The 15478-nt window shown below is 55.4% G+C and overlaps 6 protein-coding genes across 6 annotated transcripts; 4 read left to right on the forward strand and 2 right to left on the reverse strand.

Moving 5' to 3' along the window:
* The first annotated feature begins 1447 nt into the window (after nucleotides 1–1447).
* Nucleotides 1448–4275, forward strand: KVR01_008320 (uncharacterized protein). Its single transcript, XM_044791691.1, has one exon. It carries the CDS (start codon nucleotides 2059–2061, stop codon nucleotides 3637–3639), a length of 1581 nt encoding a protein of 526 aa, XP_044643298.1. The 5' UTR covers nucleotides 1448–2058; the 3' UTR covers nucleotides 3640–4275.
* Nucleotides 4276–5373: 1098 nt separating this feature from the next.
* Nucleotides 5374–8998, forward strand: KVR01_008220 (uncharacterized protein). Its single transcript, XM_044788614.1, has 2 exons — nucleotides 5374–7773; nucleotides 7843–8998. Exons 1-2 carry the CDS (start codon nucleotides 7545–7547, stop codon nucleotides 8475–8477), a joined length of 864 nt encoding a protein of 287 aa, XP_044643198.1. The 5' UTR covers nucleotides 5374–7544; the 3' UTR covers nucleotides 8478–8998.
* A 153-nt stretch (nucleotides 8999–9151) lies between these two features.
* On the reverse strand, nucleotides 9152–10218 carry KVR01_008363 (uncharacterized protein; the record flags this gene model as incomplete). Its single annotated transcript, XM_044787805.1, has 3 exons — nucleotides 9152–9822; nucleotides 9883–10091; nucleotides 10172–10218. 3 exons carry the CDS (start codon nucleotides 10216–10218, stop codon nucleotides 9152–9154), a joined length of 927 nt encoding a protein of 308 aa, XP_044643341.1.
* An 838-nt stretch (nucleotides 10219–11056) lies between these two features.
* KVR01_008148 (uncharacterized protein) lies at nucleotides 11057–11771 on the forward strand (the record flags this gene model as incomplete). Its single annotated transcript, XM_044788955.1, has 2 exons — nucleotides 11057–11299; nucleotides 11406–11771. The coding sequence occupies 2 exons, from the start codon at nucleotides 11057–11059 to the stop codon at nucleotides 11769–11771; spliced, it is 609 nt and encodes a 202-aa protein (XP_044643126.1).
* A 49-nt stretch (nucleotides 11772–11820) lies between these two features.
* On the reverse strand, nucleotides 11821–13476 carry KVR01_008004 (uncharacterized protein; the record flags this gene model as incomplete). Its single annotated transcript, XM_044790715.1, has 1 exon — nucleotides 11821–13476. The coding sequence occupies one exon, from the start codon at nucleotides 13474–13476 to the stop codon at nucleotides 11821–11823; it is 1656 nt and encodes a 551-aa protein (XP_044642982.1).
* Nucleotides 13477–13936: 460 nt separating this feature from the next.
* KVR01_008300 (uncharacterized protein) lies at nucleotides 13937–15411 on the forward strand. The gene is made up of 2 exons (XM_044790692.1): nucleotides 13937–14126; nucleotides 14261–15411. The coding sequence occupies exon 2, from the start codon at nucleotides 14282–14284 to the stop codon at nucleotides 15164–15166; it is 885 nt and encodes a 294-aa protein (XP_044643278.1). The 5' UTR covers nucleotides 13937–14126; nucleotides 14261–14281; the 3' UTR covers nucleotides 15167–15411.
* The last annotated feature ends 67 nt before the right edge of the window (nucleotides 15412–15478 follow it).

Raw genomic sequence — 15478 nt, forward strand, 5'->3', positions numbered from 1 at the left:
TTGCAGTGCGTCCACTGGTGATGCTTACATCCAGATGTCAATGTGTCCTTGGTTTCTACCGCGCCCTTTGGTTTCAGAAAAAACTACTCTGGTCTCGGCAAATCCCGCACATCTTCGAGATTCCTTTTCTTCGTGGCGTCCAGCGCTGGGCCACTGTTGTTGGCTGCTTGGGTCCTCAAGCCCGGAAACCGGGCAGAGGCTATCAAACGCCACATCTTCCGTGTCAAGCATTGCTGGCTTTCCGGCCAATCGTCGTGATTCCATGCTCTTTCCATTAGATGGGTGCTTTTGTGCCTTCTTCCACCGATAACGCGGCTCGTCGGTCTGTTTCAGTTTCAGTCCACACTCCCATCTGTGCCCGTCCAATCCAAGGCCAGGATTATGGGGGGCTACGGTCTAGCCCGCAAGAAGAAGCGAAGGGAAGATGGTGGGGATAATCCATCCACACCTCGACCAGACCTGCAAGTGATAAATGATTCCCATGATGGTTCGGAAATTCGATGTACCCTCCAGAATGCTTGATACTCTCAATGCCTCTCGTACTCGCACGTAACAAGACGCATTGCCTTCCAAAATTGGTAGCAGAGGATTCGAAGACTTGATCTGTAATAATGTTATAAGCCACCAACCAAACAGTGTTGTTCGGGATCGTTTACTTCATTGGGGCATGATCGCCTGGCCATCAAAGACAATTCTGTGACCCCCACTGTTCCTTGGGTGCTCATTTTGCCACACTCATGTTTGGCTTGAATCGCCGAAACGGCTTTCTGAGTCCGAAAGACACCCCAGGGGTCGATTGTTCGCGTATGCTTCCCTCTTTCAAATTGGGGTCCTATCAGGTAATGAGTCTCCCGTCTTATTAGTCGTCGGCGACCCTTACCTGTGTACGTACTTCGGCGTACCAATTTACGCCCGATGGGACAAGCTAGGAGAAGCAAAGCACTTGAGTCCAGGGAAGTCCAGCCGCAATGCCAGCGGTGGTTGGAGCGCATATAGTCCATATGCAGACTGCAAAGGACCTGAGGACCTGCAATTCTGCAATGTACTGCTCCATCCGGTATAGCTCTCGTTTCTCGAGACGTTGAGCCTCAACGGTTACGACCAACACATGCAGGCATTGCGGCCCAGCCTGGGGCGATCGCTGTTGGCATCCGCTTGCCCAAAGTCACGTCTTACTCTGTTGCCCCAGCTGCATGAATAGAGGGGCTGAAGGGGGACACCCTGGCCAAGGAAGAAGCAGAGACAGTGCATAGTGGCAAGTCAACAACCCGATCAGCAACTAGTAGCTTGGGTCTAGAACCTCACGTCCCGTGGCTATTCTTGCTTACGGTTAGGCCACATGCAGATCGACCCAAGCCGGCTCGCGGCAGTAGCACTACTCTGGAGCCCGATCCGCGAATCCTGAATGGATGGCATTCCATCGGATGGCATTCCACAATCCCATGAAGCAATATCTGCCACGGCAGGGTATGTGAGGAAATCTCGATCTGCATATCCATGGGAAGTCGGACTTGCGTGGATTTCAATGTCATCTGAGACAGGGATCGGCCTGATCAAGGAAGGGGGTGTCTTTATTTGAGTACATACCCAGGTGGTGTCACTGTACCTCTCTTGTTCAGCATATGCACACCGACGGCAACTTCCATCATTTCGATCGAAGGCAACAGGCAGTCAAGTTCAAATCAACTCGCCCTTTAATTTTTCATCATGGTAAGAGCCGTTCAACCCCCTCGTCCCCTTCCCTCAGTCTTCCTGTGCTCGATGGAAAGCCTTCTCCACCTACCTTAGAGATCGGCTGATAAGGCCCAAACCTGAATCACGATATCTTCAGGCAGTTTCAAACTCCCCTGGAGGTGTTTCCATTTCAATCTGCGCTGGTCATCGTTATAGTCGATTATTCTTGTTCGCGCCAATGAGTGTTGACAAACTCTGAACGACTTGTATTAGGCATTCACTTCACGCCGTCGTTGGCACTACATCCGGAGAATTTCGTCTAGTGCCACATAGTTGCATAGTGCTAGTCTAGATCTTTGCAGATCCACATCTGGTCCTGTATCCATGGCCTCACTTGTTGAGCAACCCTGGCGACGGCCGGTCGTCAGTGGGCCTTCACCCTCGTCCCCAAAGAATGTCCACTGTCTCTCAGGAGGAGCAGAAAACCTCGACAACAAGCGCCAAAACCTTGGAAAGCCTCCTTCCCCTCCTCGAAGTTCTAGCCCTACTTGTCCACCTGCAAAAGACGTGGACTCTGACTCGTCCGATGGCTCTATACCGAACACTCCACCACGGCCGACATCGTCTAGCACAACTAGATCTAACGTGTGTTCGGACATAACAAAAGGCAGGAAGGGAAGCCTCTCGAGCTCTCTCCCTTCAGCTGTTCCCCCAGCAGTAGGAGACGCTGCGGTGCATAGAACACAAGTCCGGCAATACCATGTTGTCGAGCGGGATTGGAACGATATCCACGATACCACTCATGGACTTCTTCCCACCATCCCATCTCCCCAAAATGCGGGAGGGAGTAGGGAAAATGGCGCCGGTGACAATACGACACGCATCACCCTGCCGTCCCTTGACATACCGAGATACAGGACCCACTCGGGCACTCAACACCTAGTCAACAATACTCGCTCTCCAGACTCAACGCCGTCAACTAGATCATCCTCCAACAGCATCGCCGACAGCACCCGGAGAGCATCTTTTGCGTCGGAAAGAACGGGTTGGTCGTCCTCTCCACCCATCTTGATGCCACCGCCTCCGTTGCCACCGCAATCCTACACAGCACAGCTAGATACCTACGCTCGCGTTGCAGAGAAGGCGTCGGGCGTACCTCGAGCAAACCCACTCTCGGTCTCCGAATTAATTCACCGGGAGGCCATCGGCACACACCCCCAGCCGACACCGCGCACGAGTACCCCCGCAGCCACTGGCGACCGACTTCCGTCCCTCATGAACGAGTTTGTAGAGGTGTTAAACATCTACGAAAGGGTATCAGATGTCGACATGTCCAAGTTCCTTGAGGAGCTTAACTACCAGCTGTCCCTAACGGGTCTGCTCCGCGAGGCGCGCGAGCACATCTGCAGTAGCTTCGAGCTCGGAGACAGACAGCGCAGCACCTTCACCACATATACTAGGGCCATGTTGAGGGCGGAGATCGAGCCGGTGCGGGGCATGCGTGAGGTTGTTGCCCGGGCGGTGGTGGGCATGAGCCAGCGGGAGATGGGCCGATTCGAGGAGGAGGTTGGCCACATGATCGACAACAGCCAGTATCACCCCACCAGCCCGTACCGCGAGGCCATCTGCTGCGCGGCGTACGCGGCCAGGTTCCCCGAGGACCAGCTGGAGGAGCTCAGGCGGCAGCTCAGGAGGACGCCGTTGGCCGCGTTCCAGGCCAATCGGCAGCGGCAGCAGCAGCAGCAGCAGCAGCAGCAGCAGCATCAACCGCACAGCAACAGCAGCGCCGCGGGAACTATTGGCCAGCAGCAGCATACGAGCATCCACAACCTGCCGCCGCCGAGGGAGTGCGAGAAAATCGTTGAACCCCGGCGGCCTGGGGCTGGCGGCGCCACGGGCCGCAAGGATCCGCCTCGACCTGTGAATTATAGCCTGAGGGAGTTTCCCATACTCTCAAGTGGCTGAGGTGGCGCAAGCCATGTCTTCGTTTGACGTGTGAGGAATGAAAACTTGCTCAACTAGGCTGATTGGGGAACAGCGGTCTGCCGTACTTCCACTCGTCTGGTCGACATGCCTGGAGGCTGGAAAGACAATGCGTGTTGCATGTGGTCAAGGGTGCTGGCGTACTGGCGGCTAACAAGGTATTTACGAATAATGACAATTTTCGGTTAGAATACATGAGCCATGGAGTAACATGGTGCTGTCCTTGGTTTGGGATATTTGCCTAGGTACCAGTTGACAGGCCTTGCCTTTGCCCCGGTAGTTTTGGATCGTAACCGGTCACAAAGCTTGCCTTGATGGCTCCAAAACATGATACACAGGGGCAGCATCTCGATGAGTTGGTCAGTGAGACTTGGGGCTTGATTGCCAGCCCGTACCAGCGTCTTCCCGTAAACATGCAATGCACCGGTGACGAGTCCCCCCCCACCCCGAAGTAATAGACGTTGAAGTGGACCGGTTGAGCAGTGACCAACAATGCTTTGTTGGACGTGCTGCTTCTATCTTAATGCTGAACCTCAAGAATTACTGCTGGATTAAATTGCACACGGGATGTCATGTGTATGGGTCAAGGAGCCTGCATACTTAGGTATGGCAGAGCAGGGCTGTCCCATCATATAAGAAATGAATGCATGTTTGGTGTTGACTACCTTCAGAACCTTGGAAGAGGTTTCTGCCCCGGGGTCGCGGCACAAACTCGATGGAAATATTGCAGTGATAAAGTTTGGTCACACTTATCATATTATACCTATAGTTATCGACATAGTGTCCTTTTCAAGCGCTGGGTCTTGAGCGCTTACCACCGTATGAAGGCGCCATGTATGTACTCGGATGTATACGGAATAGAAACGAAACCAACCCATAGTCTGGTCAGCTTGTCAAGCAAGTTCGACCAACAAGTGTCCAGGCCACGGTTGCGCACCTCTCAACACTATATTGTGTGAGATTCAGAAAATGATCATCTTGACTGCGCACTACGATCGCATATGTCGTACCAGTTGACACTACAAGCAGCGCCTAGAACATAGACTATCGCGCTTACGATGGAGAGCTTGGTCCACCCATAAAAGGGGCGGCTCCGCAATATGATCGACGGATAACCATACTTCATGGCATGCGTTACGAGACTTGGCACCATCCCCACGTTAATCTTTCCACGGCAGGACCATTGCTTGCGGAGATCAGTCAGTTCGGTAAAGTGAATACGGATGTTCTCACGTGTCCCCGGGTCCCCAGTGATCGTCACTCGCGACTCCAGTCGGGTGACACGTCTGTTTGGAAGGCAGACGATCCAAGGAGCCTGACATCTGGACCGGTACTGAAATTCAGATCACACTCGGTCCACGGTGCGACGGCTGGCCACAAAACGATAAGCGTGGGTGGAGAACCTTGGGATATCTTTCACCTCGACAATTCACCAAGTGAAGCACTAGTTTTGATGAAAGGACTCTGCAAAAGGAATATTTGAATTTGACTTGCTGGAGTAAAATACACCTCCTCGATAGCATCAGGGTCAACTTGAACTTGTATCAAGATATATAGGTAGGTAGAGATGGCCGTCCCCGGTAGGTGGGTGGTTGACTTTGGGTCCAGGGGGGGAGGCTATCATGAAGATCAGGGTTCGGGGAGGACAAAAATGACTTGAGCGATACTGTGTACCGGTAGGTAGAGACTTCTGCACTGAAAAGGATCGTCCCGCCTGCCTGCTGCATTCTTTGAGGCTGAAAGCACCGGGGAGCCGACATCCAACCCCCCAGCCTCCCAGCCTCCCTTGTTGCGGTCAGAGAACTTGCTCGCAGCCAGCGCATCCAGACCTGAGCCAGGAACACAAGTGCGGATGCAGGAACAGATGCAAATGCAAACGCAAATGCAGGTACAGCGGGGTCGCCCCACAGTCTGGGAGCCGGACAGCCAAACAACAAGGACCAGCGGGCACAGGGAGCCAGGAACAGGGCGCATGAACAGACAATCAAACCTACTGTCCCACAAGGAATCCAACATCAGCAGCCCCACGATCACCCACGATCACCCACCCAACCCACGATACCAACTCTGCGGCCTGCCAGCTCAGCAGCTAGCAGCAGCTGCGCCCCTGTTTCCCAGATGCCAGATGCCAGACAGCCAGACAGCCCAGGCCCACCAGCAAGGCGACGACGGGCCGACAGAGTGGAAATTCCCCGAGCTCATTTCCTCACCACGCTTCCAAAGGTCCACAGAACCTGTTCTGCAGCAGGCTTGATCGCCTCGGTTCCCTCGCCAGTCACAGTCAGCCAGTCCGTGCAGCCTACACATCAAGGCCACTCTGCAGGCGTGAGCGCAGGCCCACGGCTGGCTGCCTCTGAACATCCAGGCCGTGGCACATGACGAGATGACGACAGACCCTGGCGTGGAGGATCGCACTCGAGTCGATGGGCACAGCACAATCCTCTCGGATCCAACACCATCTGTCTCACGGGCGAAGAGCTCACCTGGGCATGCTGTCAGGAGAAAAGCAATGACGCCCCTATTCCCAAGAATAATGGCCTTCTGGTTGGCCAGCTCCCGACGGCAGCGGCGTTATTTGCGTGCTGTTCCCCAAAAGTGGGCTGAGATGGCTTTCGCCGATGCCGTTAGATTTGGGACAACATCGGTAGTGTTCCACATCACAGTACCTATTTTTACTAATGAATTCCGCCGTCTTTTTGGGCCTCGGTGTTGGTTCACTTGGCAGCGGACCTGATGCGACTCATTCGCCACCACTTTGTTTTGGTGCTCGCCAGAACTTTTCAATTAAAGTTACGGACACGAGCCCTGGCCAACGGGGTCTCGGTTGACCCGGCAAGCGAACACTGCCGCTTCCCAGTGTGCCAAGGTCCAGAAGCCTCTCCCTACCCATTCTCCTGATGCGTTCCGTTCCAACTGGATGCGGCCACTGCAAGTGTGGTGTACTGTCTGCAAAGGCTTGCCCGTGGAAGACCTGATGGGGGTGTCCAATAGTTCACGCTCACAATTCAGAGTCTGTTCGCACCAAGCGAGACCTGTCATCCGATCACAGTATGCCCACCTAAATCGAGGGATAAGCTTATTCGACAGACACACGATGATCACCGCGTCGACTCACATGCGCAGACACAGGAACGGTGCACGGGCCCAGCCAGACCAGACCAGACCAGAAAGCCAGCCTTAAAAGCTTGCTCACCTACACAGTAGGTACCCAGTCTCGGCACAGGCAGAGCCCGCCCTGACCGTTGACCGCCCGGCCCGTCTCAAAGGCGTGATTCGCCAGCCAACGTGCGGCTGTTCCCTTGAGTGTTGTTTACTACGGCTCATTATTCAATCATATTGGACAATATGACGGGCCAGCAGGGGAAATTGCGACGTAAAGCCTGGCAGACGGTGGACGGGCAGACGGGCAACGGGGAGGGTCCTACTCTTCCAATTTGCCCCTGAATCTTATTAGCGCAGTGGCCCGGGCTGTGCCTGGGCCGAGTCATTTCTCACCAACGCAATGGATGACCCCTGAACACCCCCCGCATAAGCCAGATGCAGGCCCCTCCTTACACTGGCGCCCGCCATACACACTACGACGACGGCATCCACCTGACTGACGGGCGAGGCGCCGACTGAGGCGCCGACTGAGGCGCAGAATCCCAAATAAATCTCTCGCCCCAGCGACGACGGCCATCTTCCACGACGCACTTCCTTCCTGCCTCTTCAACCCCGAAGTAGAAACCGGTCTTGCATAATCACCCGGAATCATTCACCAGTCACTCTTTTGAATCGAATTAGTATAATTCAGCCACTCTTTAATCACCACCCTGCTACTTTCCAGCTCGCACTGCTCAACTCGTCTTCAGTATCCAACAGAATATAATTCATAAAAATCAGCCAAAATGCAGGTCACCATCACCGCCGCTACTCTCCTCGCCTGGGTCTCCGCCGCCCTCGCCCAGACCGCCGGCTTTGACCCTATCACCACTCCTGCCAAGGATGAGTCCGTCGCCGCTGGCTCTACCTACACTGTCAAGTGGGACTACTCTGCCGACTACGCCGGCACCGTCTCGATCCAGCTGCTCCAGGGCGCTGACCCCACCACTCTCCAGCTTGGACCTGTCGTTGCCAGTATGTCACCTCACCTCGCCATGGATTCAATTTTGTAAATCAGACAGTCACTTACACATATATCTCTAGGCGGCCTTGACAACAGCGCCGGCTCTTTTGCCTGGGCTGTCGATGCCGGCCTCGGCGCTGACGCCACCTACGGCCTGAAGATCACCTACGACTCCAACCCCGAGGTGTTCCAGTACTCCTTCCCCTTCCACATCGCCCAGGCCGCCGCCGTCAGCTCTGCCGCCGCCCCGGCCACCACCGCCGCGGCCGAGGTCCCCGCCAACCAGGGCGGCGCCGCCGAGTCCACCATCTACTCGACCGAGATGATCACCATCACCTCGTGCGCCGCCACCGTCACCGACTGCCCGGCCCGCTCCACCGTGACCAGCTCCACCATCAGGCCCGTCACCACCGGCGGCTCTGAGGCGAGCGCCCCGGCCCCTTCGGCCCCGGTCCCCGCCCCTAGCGAGGTCAACGTCCCTCCCCAGCCCCAGACCACCCTCACCCCGGCCTACCCCGTCGGCAACGGCACCACCCCCGGCGGTGCCGTCGGAACCGTCACCCTCAAGACCTCCTCTGTCGCCGCCGGCACTGGAAACATCCCCGCCCCTACCGCCACCGGCTCCGTCCCCGTCACCGCCAACGGTGCCGGCCGCCTCGCTGCTGGCTCCGTTGCCTTGGTTGCCGGTGTCATGGCTGCCGTCTTTGCCCTGTAAGATGGGTTAAAAGATGCAGGAATCTTTTTTCTGAGGAGACAATTGGTTATTTGGAGGCTACGTGGAACATAATGTTTGGATACCCATCCCTAGACGCCGCCGCCAGGCAGACAGGTCAATTTTGAATGAAGACGATTTTCGGTGTGACCTGATGCTTCCAGGAACTGTGAATGTGTGACGACGGTGCTGTCGGACATGATGTGATGATCTATACCGTGACTTTTGCGGAGTATTAAAGGTGACTGCCGCACATGTCTGCAATGTAAGCGATCTTTTTAGGTAGGAAGATGGGAACTGCGGTCTTGTGTATCACAGGGCACTGTTGAGTCTCGAGGCAAAAAGCGAAACAATCATTCAAAAAGTGAAACAATCATTGAACTCAAAAGTCAAGCTGTGTCCACGGTGGCTCCGCCGATATTCTCGTAGAACCATCTCTTCGAAGTCCGAGGGACAAAGGCGGAAGCTTTCAACCACTGTATCAAGTAATCATGAGCTGACTCCTTCAACCAGCAAGCCATGCCTCAATTACCAGCCCACATGGCTCCGAGCCTCCATTCCATTTCGGGTCGACATTCAATAATGTCCACCGACGCAGTTCGTGCTCCTTGCACGGATGGTTGTTTTTGTCCCCAAGAAGGGTATCAATTCTTCAGGTGCCCATCACATATTGCCAATCAGACAGAACCCGGCTCAGCGGGCAATTTTGAGATCATAGTGTCCAGCAAGGACTTGATCCAGGGACGGGCGCAGCTACCACACCATTTCACGAATCCCACTGAAAACGGATCCAGCGTCATGTCCCACAAGTCGTTCTGCGCGAGATTGCACGTCCTAAGGTTTCTGTTACAATCGAAACAATGGCGGTTTTGCACAATGTCAAACGGCACCGTAGCATCCACGAATTGCTCGGTGGGCTTCGTGAAATGGAGGGCAGTGAATGTAGCGCACATGTCCTTCTGAAATCCGGGAGTCTCCATCAGATCCCCAAAAACGGACTTCGGTACGTGCTTGCGCAGAGCACAAATGGTGACTGCCAACAACTTCTGAATCTCTCGCGCACGAGGGAATTTGTAGGCCTTTTCGATTGCCCTGGAGAAATCAGCGAAGAAGGTGTCATCGTGAGGCTGAGCTTCGCTATCCCTGCCGGGCGTAGAATCGGTCAGCCTGAGCCTGCGAGTGTGGAAACAGCGCAGCACGGCGGTGGTTCGATCGTATAGGTAGTTGTAAACCGCAGTCTCTAGGCTTGGAAGCAGGAAAAAGTCGGCGGCTTGCCACAGAGAGACATTGGTCTCTAGATTGGGGTTTGAGATGACTTTGGCATTGGATGCCAAATGCGGAGTGAATCCTGAAGATGCACACTTAGATCTTGGAAGATGCTTCACTGCATTATAATGCGGAGACTTACGACCCGTGTAAATGAACTTTAAAAGGTCATCAATCTGTTCCGGTTGTTGGTCTTGTAACTGGACTCGGCCTGTCTGTGCTTCCTTCCAATTGTTTGCGAATGCCTTGTCGAACCAAACACAGCCACTTCGAAGAATAAGTCTATGCACCTTCCAGGTTTTTCCCTTGCAGATGATTACTGCGTCCGCAAAATTGCCAGACTTCAGAAGCCTGTCACTGATTGTCAGATCAGGGATGCTACATATGTACTTCAAGAAGTAAGCATTTCAAAGCAGAGAGAAGGCACTCACTCCAGGTTTCGCTTGACCAAAGGGTCAGACTCAGATGCCTCTCCCATCTTGTCAGGATCTTCACAACTTGGAGTTTTGTCCATGGGCTGTTGTGTTCTGAGTGAAGGTACTGAATTGGTCTGGCGCGAGGTTTTGGGGGTAGAGATGCCTTGACCCGTGTCGCCGTGGGCTCGAGTGTTCCGTCGATTTGTGCCGTGGTTTGCGGAGGCAGACTCGTTGACACGTTCTGGAGTAGCAGAAGGTGTCGCTAAAGAAGTCTCTCGGTGACTGAGAAAGTTTGCGAAGATGTGAGATTGCCCATAGTTGAATCGGGCCATTTGGCACTGTTTCCAGTCGAAAATTTGAGCATGTGTGTTCAGCGCGCGTTGCTGCAAAGTGTGCGTGCGTATCTGGCGCTCGAGATTGATGGAAGTCAGCCGCCTGCTTCAAGGCTTAGTCGCAAACAGAATTGCAAAGCTCAAAGGTGCCTGCCCAAAAACCCCACAAATGGTGCCGACCCAATTTGCTTTGTACAATGGCAGGTCTCAGTGGAACTGTTGACGGTGCCTCGTCTGTCTGGAGATGACCGAAGAGGAAAAGTATCTCCGTTTGTCAAGTTCCCTTCTCCACAACCAATCCAAACCCCAGCGTCGTCTTCCGGTACACTTTCACACTTTCCTCTGTAGACTGCGATTGTCCAAACATTTCTCTAATTAAGGTGAATTTGCCATGTTGCCTGCAACTCGGCAGTCGCTGTTCAAGTCTCTAAAGGGTCCTTCCAACTTGACGTCATCAGCCCAGGCACACAAAAGGAATGCCCACAACATCTCAGCTCTGTTGCTGTCGTCACCGCCACAGAGACTACCACAATCCCCCTTCAGCAAGAGCTCGAGACTACCTAAAGCCATGCCATCCACGTCAACCAACCCAGAAGTACGAAGCACCACACACGGCGAGGAGACCATCAAGCAGGAAGAAGCCGCCTGGATGACCGCGGACCCGTACCGGAAGCCCTCAGACGATGATGCCGACTTCAAGGCGGAATGGGAGGGCTCATGTCACTGCGGGGGCATCAAGTACCTACTAGGCAGGGAGAAGCCGTTGTCGTCGAAATACTGCCATTGCGTTGATTGCCAAAGGATGCACGCTGTGAGTGAACGGCCCCCGGGTGAGGCCTTTGGAGAGGCCGCTGCGTTGGTGTGTGTGTGATGTCACAACGGCGTTCTGCTAGTAACTTACAAACATGTCGTCACAGGCTCCGTTCCAATGGGCGGCCATCTTCCACAAGTCCGACTTCCGTTTTCTCAACGGCGCCGAGGGCCTGAATTTCTACTCTCCCTCGCTGAGACGGCCGCTTCATGATCTGCCGTGTAAAGTTTACTGCGATACCTGTCACACCCCTATTATGGACGAGGGGAGGCGGATGATCATGCTGTTTCCTGAGCTCGTCAAGGGTATTCACTCGCAGAGGGGCAAGGAGGCATTTAAGATTGGGGATCACATCTGCTGGGGCGGTCGGGTTGTAGATGAAGGCGTGTTCGATGGGGACGGCGTGAGGAAGTGGAAAGGGGTTGACAAGCAGAGTGAGCTGATTGACGATGGCAAGAGCGGGAAGTTGTAGCGAAATAGACAACATGTTGCGACAGATCTCATCATGAAATTCCCATGAGTTACAACGCCACGCCCACAGGAAGCGCCACGACCTGCTCGTTCGTCAGGTACCCGCAGCTCGCGACCGTCGCAGTCGAACTCCCATCAACAGCAGCCTGGTCCTCAGTGAGACACAGCCCAGACGCACCATTTACCAGGTTGCCCGAGACGAAGTAGTCCCACCTGTTCTCCTTCCCGGCCGCACACCCAGACTCCTGGGACGCAAGCTGGCCATCTGCGCCGGCTGTCAGACATTTCTTGGGGCTCAGAAGACTACTGATGTGGCCGTCCGGCTTGACCTTCCAGACCTGAGCGTCCGAGCCGCTGCAGTTGTACCACGTCATTGCCCCGCCGGCCGAGTCGGTCAGGCAGTGCAGCGAGAACGTGTTGAAGATCATGCCCGTCGGGATGGTGCGGATGGCGTCTCCGGCCGAGGGGTTCGACAGCCGGAAGACGGCCGTGCCGCGGGACGGGACGGATGATGCCTTGATGCCCCCATCTCCAAGGGCTACGGATGTTGTCTGGTTCGTCCACAGGTCCTTGACGTTGATCGAAGACGGGGTGGGCAGTTCGTCGGGGAAGATACCGATGCGGCCCCACGACACTTCCAGGTCCCCGGTGTCGTTGCCGCGGTTGAGAACCGTGACCAGCCGATCGCCGTTGTACAGGCTCTTTGTGAGCACGTCCCAGGTTTCGTCCTGGCTGACCAAAGTCGCCTGCTGGACCAGTGGGTCCTGGTCCACGTCGATCAGGTCTCTGTTTGTGAGGTATTCGACCTCGGCGTCCGTGATGTTCAGCAGATCCGTGCTGAGGATCAATGGGGCCGAGAGACTGCACCACAGGGCAAAGTGGCTCTTTTTCTCAGTAAGTGTGTAGTCGAAATGGTCGACATTGAGGAAGTCTGGGTCATTGAAGTAGCCAGGGCGTTGGAACCTCGCCAGCCGGACCTCCTGGCCATAGTTGAACATGATCGAGTCCCAGCCTGTGATATCCGGCCAGTAATTGGTGCTGTTCCACACCAGCGTGTCTCTCGAGTGCCTCGCAAGCTGGCCGAACTGCGGAACCCACCCCATCACTGCGTACCAGCTGCTGAGGTTGCTGGCCTCGGCAAAGTATGCCGGGGCAGACTCGGAGAACAGCATCTGCTTTGGCCACATGGACGACAGGATATCATGCCACTTCCCATAGACCCTCCTGTACGTCGCCTCGGTAGTGTCTGGCATGTTGCAGCCGTCCAGCTTCAGGTACTCGAACCCCCAGTTCACAAAGTCCTGGGCGTCGATCTCCTCGTAGCCGTAAGCACCAGGATACCCGGCACAGGACTTGTTCCCTGCGTCTGTGTATATGCCAGGGATGAAGCCCTTGGATTTGATGAAGTCGGTGAGCCAATGCGGCCCGCGGGGGAACTTGTTGGGGTCCCAGGCCATGGAGCCGTTGGGCAGGCGCTCCATGAGCGACCAGGCGTCGTCGAGGTTCAGGCGGTTGTAGCCGGCTGTCAACAAGCCCCTGGAGACCATGGCCTCTGCCGTGTCGACAAAGAGGGACTCGTTGAGGCCCTCCATGTACCTGGCCCAGTTGTTGAACCCCATGGGTGGCAGTGGGGAGAGCACGCCAGGGGGGCTGAAGCCTGCCGCAGCAGGACTTGCGAGGAGGAGCTGGGCCATTGCGAGGAGCATCACGTATCTGCGTGTGAGGTTTTGGTGATACAGCGGTCACTGCAGAGAGTCGACGAGACCAAGGGAGGGAGAGATAGAGCTGGTGCCACTTGGAAGGGCCTCACAGATGCCGGCGACTGAGATTAGCCAGCATTCTAATGTTGTGTGATCGAGCCATACTCCGTAATATCCTCAACTCATCAAGCTAGCTGCCTGTCTGTTGGACCATCGATGCATGTATTGAATGCACGCATGCAGACGATGGGTTCCGGTCGAAGCTCAGTGGTCGCCTGGCTGAAAGGGAGGGTCGGGGATGCGCTTAGAGCCCCTTTGAGCGGGGTCCCCCATCGTATCCGACCTGAACTGCCTGATTACAGCCGGGCCAGCGGTGGGGCTGCCGGTTAGCAGTGCCTGAAGCCATGAGCAGGCAGCCAGGGCAGCATCGTGCAGCAACGCAAGCCTGTAACGTTCCATGCATACACGATGATGACTTGCAGGTGCGTGGCCTGCGTCGAGCGTGTCGCTGGAGCTGAGCTTAGAAGTGCAGTGCAGTGCAGTGCAAGGCAAGGCAAGGCAAGGACACCCTTTAAAACCACTCACTTGCTGTGGCAGAGCGGGTCAAACCCGTGCTTCTTCTGCTGAACAGGGGGTCCTGTCCTAACTCTGTGCATGTCAGTCAACCTCACTCCATGACTGCTTGGAATCAGTCGTCAACACATATCCAGATTCTCAATCCCACCCTGTCCTGCCAGATGCACCTTCGATCCTGCATACCGACTGAATACTAAAGAGAAAAAAATACTAGATACAGAGTCGGACACCTTCCATGATGGCTGCTGACTCCCTCCTCGACCGTCTCAACCGCGACGGCTTCGTCGTCATCCCATCAGCCATCACACCCGACCAGCTCACCAAGCTGCGCGAGGCCACCGCCGAGGTGGCCTCACTGGCCAGGGCAGGGGAGTGGCCCTCGGTCCGCACCCTGCCCAAGCAGTTCCCGCCCTGGCCCAAGAACAGCCCCGAGGTGGCAAAGGGCGGCATCTGGGGCGTCCAGGGCATGATGCACCCGGACCTGCCCAACAGCTCCACCTTCGTCCAGGTCTACTTCAGCGACGCCATCGTCGACCCCACAAAGGAGCTGCTCCAGTGCGGCGACGACGAGCTCGTCATGGAGCTGTTCAACCTGCTCGTGCGCCCCGACGCCGACTTTGAGCTGCGCTGGCACCGCGACGACATCCCTGCGACCGCCACCCCGGACGAGGAGCTCGAGAGGCTGAACAAGCCTGCCTTCTCGGCCCAGTGGAACCTGGCGCTGTACGATGACGCCAGCCTGATTGCCGTCCCCGGGAGTCACACCCGCGCGAGGACCGAGTTTGAGAGGAACGCCGACCCGTTTGAGAAGGACATCCCCGGGCAGATGATTGTCAAGCTGAATGCTGGTGATGTCGTGTTTTATAATAACAATATCCTCCACCGTGGTGTCTACAGCGCCGAAAAGGAGAGGATGACGCTGCATGGGAGTGCTGGGCATGTGGACGGCTCGGCGCTGAGGGCGAGGAATGTGCTCCAGCATGGACTGCGGGACTGGATAGATCGGGTTGATTTCAGCGGGCTGGATGAGAAGACACTTGCTCGCGCCCAGAAGATGAAGGCGAGCCTGGTCAAGCTCGGACAGGAGGCCGGTGATGTTGGGTACTCCTTGGATGGCTGAACATGCCAGTATTGATCTTGAGATTGCCGACTTAGCATGCATACATGTGGTTTCCCTTCTATTCCGTATACGTCCAAGGACATACATGGCGCCTTCATACGGTGGTAAGCGCTCAAGACCTATGTTTTTTAAGAGAACTTCGTAATCATCGGTGGGGCCTTACTGGAGAGCGGCTGAAGGATGAGGCTCACATTGTGGAAAGCAACGGACGCCTATACAGGAATAAAGAAGACTTTGGAATTTTCAACACGGATTCCCAGAATCTAGGCATCAATTTCGAAACGGCGACAATGTTTAAGTCAAACAATGTGC

This window comes from Diaporthe batatas (genome assembly GCF_019321695.1).
Source record: "Diaporthe batatas strain CRI 302-4 chromosome Unknown Contig00009, whole genome shotgun sequence".
Lineage (NCBI taxonomy): Eukaryota > Fungi > Ascomycota > Sordariomycetes > Diaporthales > Diaporthaceae > Diaporthe > Diaporthe batatas.

Coding starts and splice junctions, on each gene's coding strand:
- KVR01_008300 (XM_044790692.1), top strand. CDS start 14,282: ATGATGGCTGCTGACTCCCTCCTCGACCGTCTCAACCGCGACGGCTTC.
- KVR01_008220 (XM_044788614.1), top strand. CDS start 7,545: ATGCAGGTCACCATCACCGCCGCTACTCTCCTCGCCTGGGTCTCCGCC. Junction 7,774..7,842: donor GCTTGGACCTGTCGTTGCCA/GTATGTCACCTC, acceptor ATATATCTCTAG/GCGGCCTTGACAACAGCGCC.
- KVR01_008320 (XM_044791691.1), top strand. CDS start 2,059: ATGGCCTCACTTGTTGAGCAACCCTGGCGACGGCCGGTCGTCAGTGGG.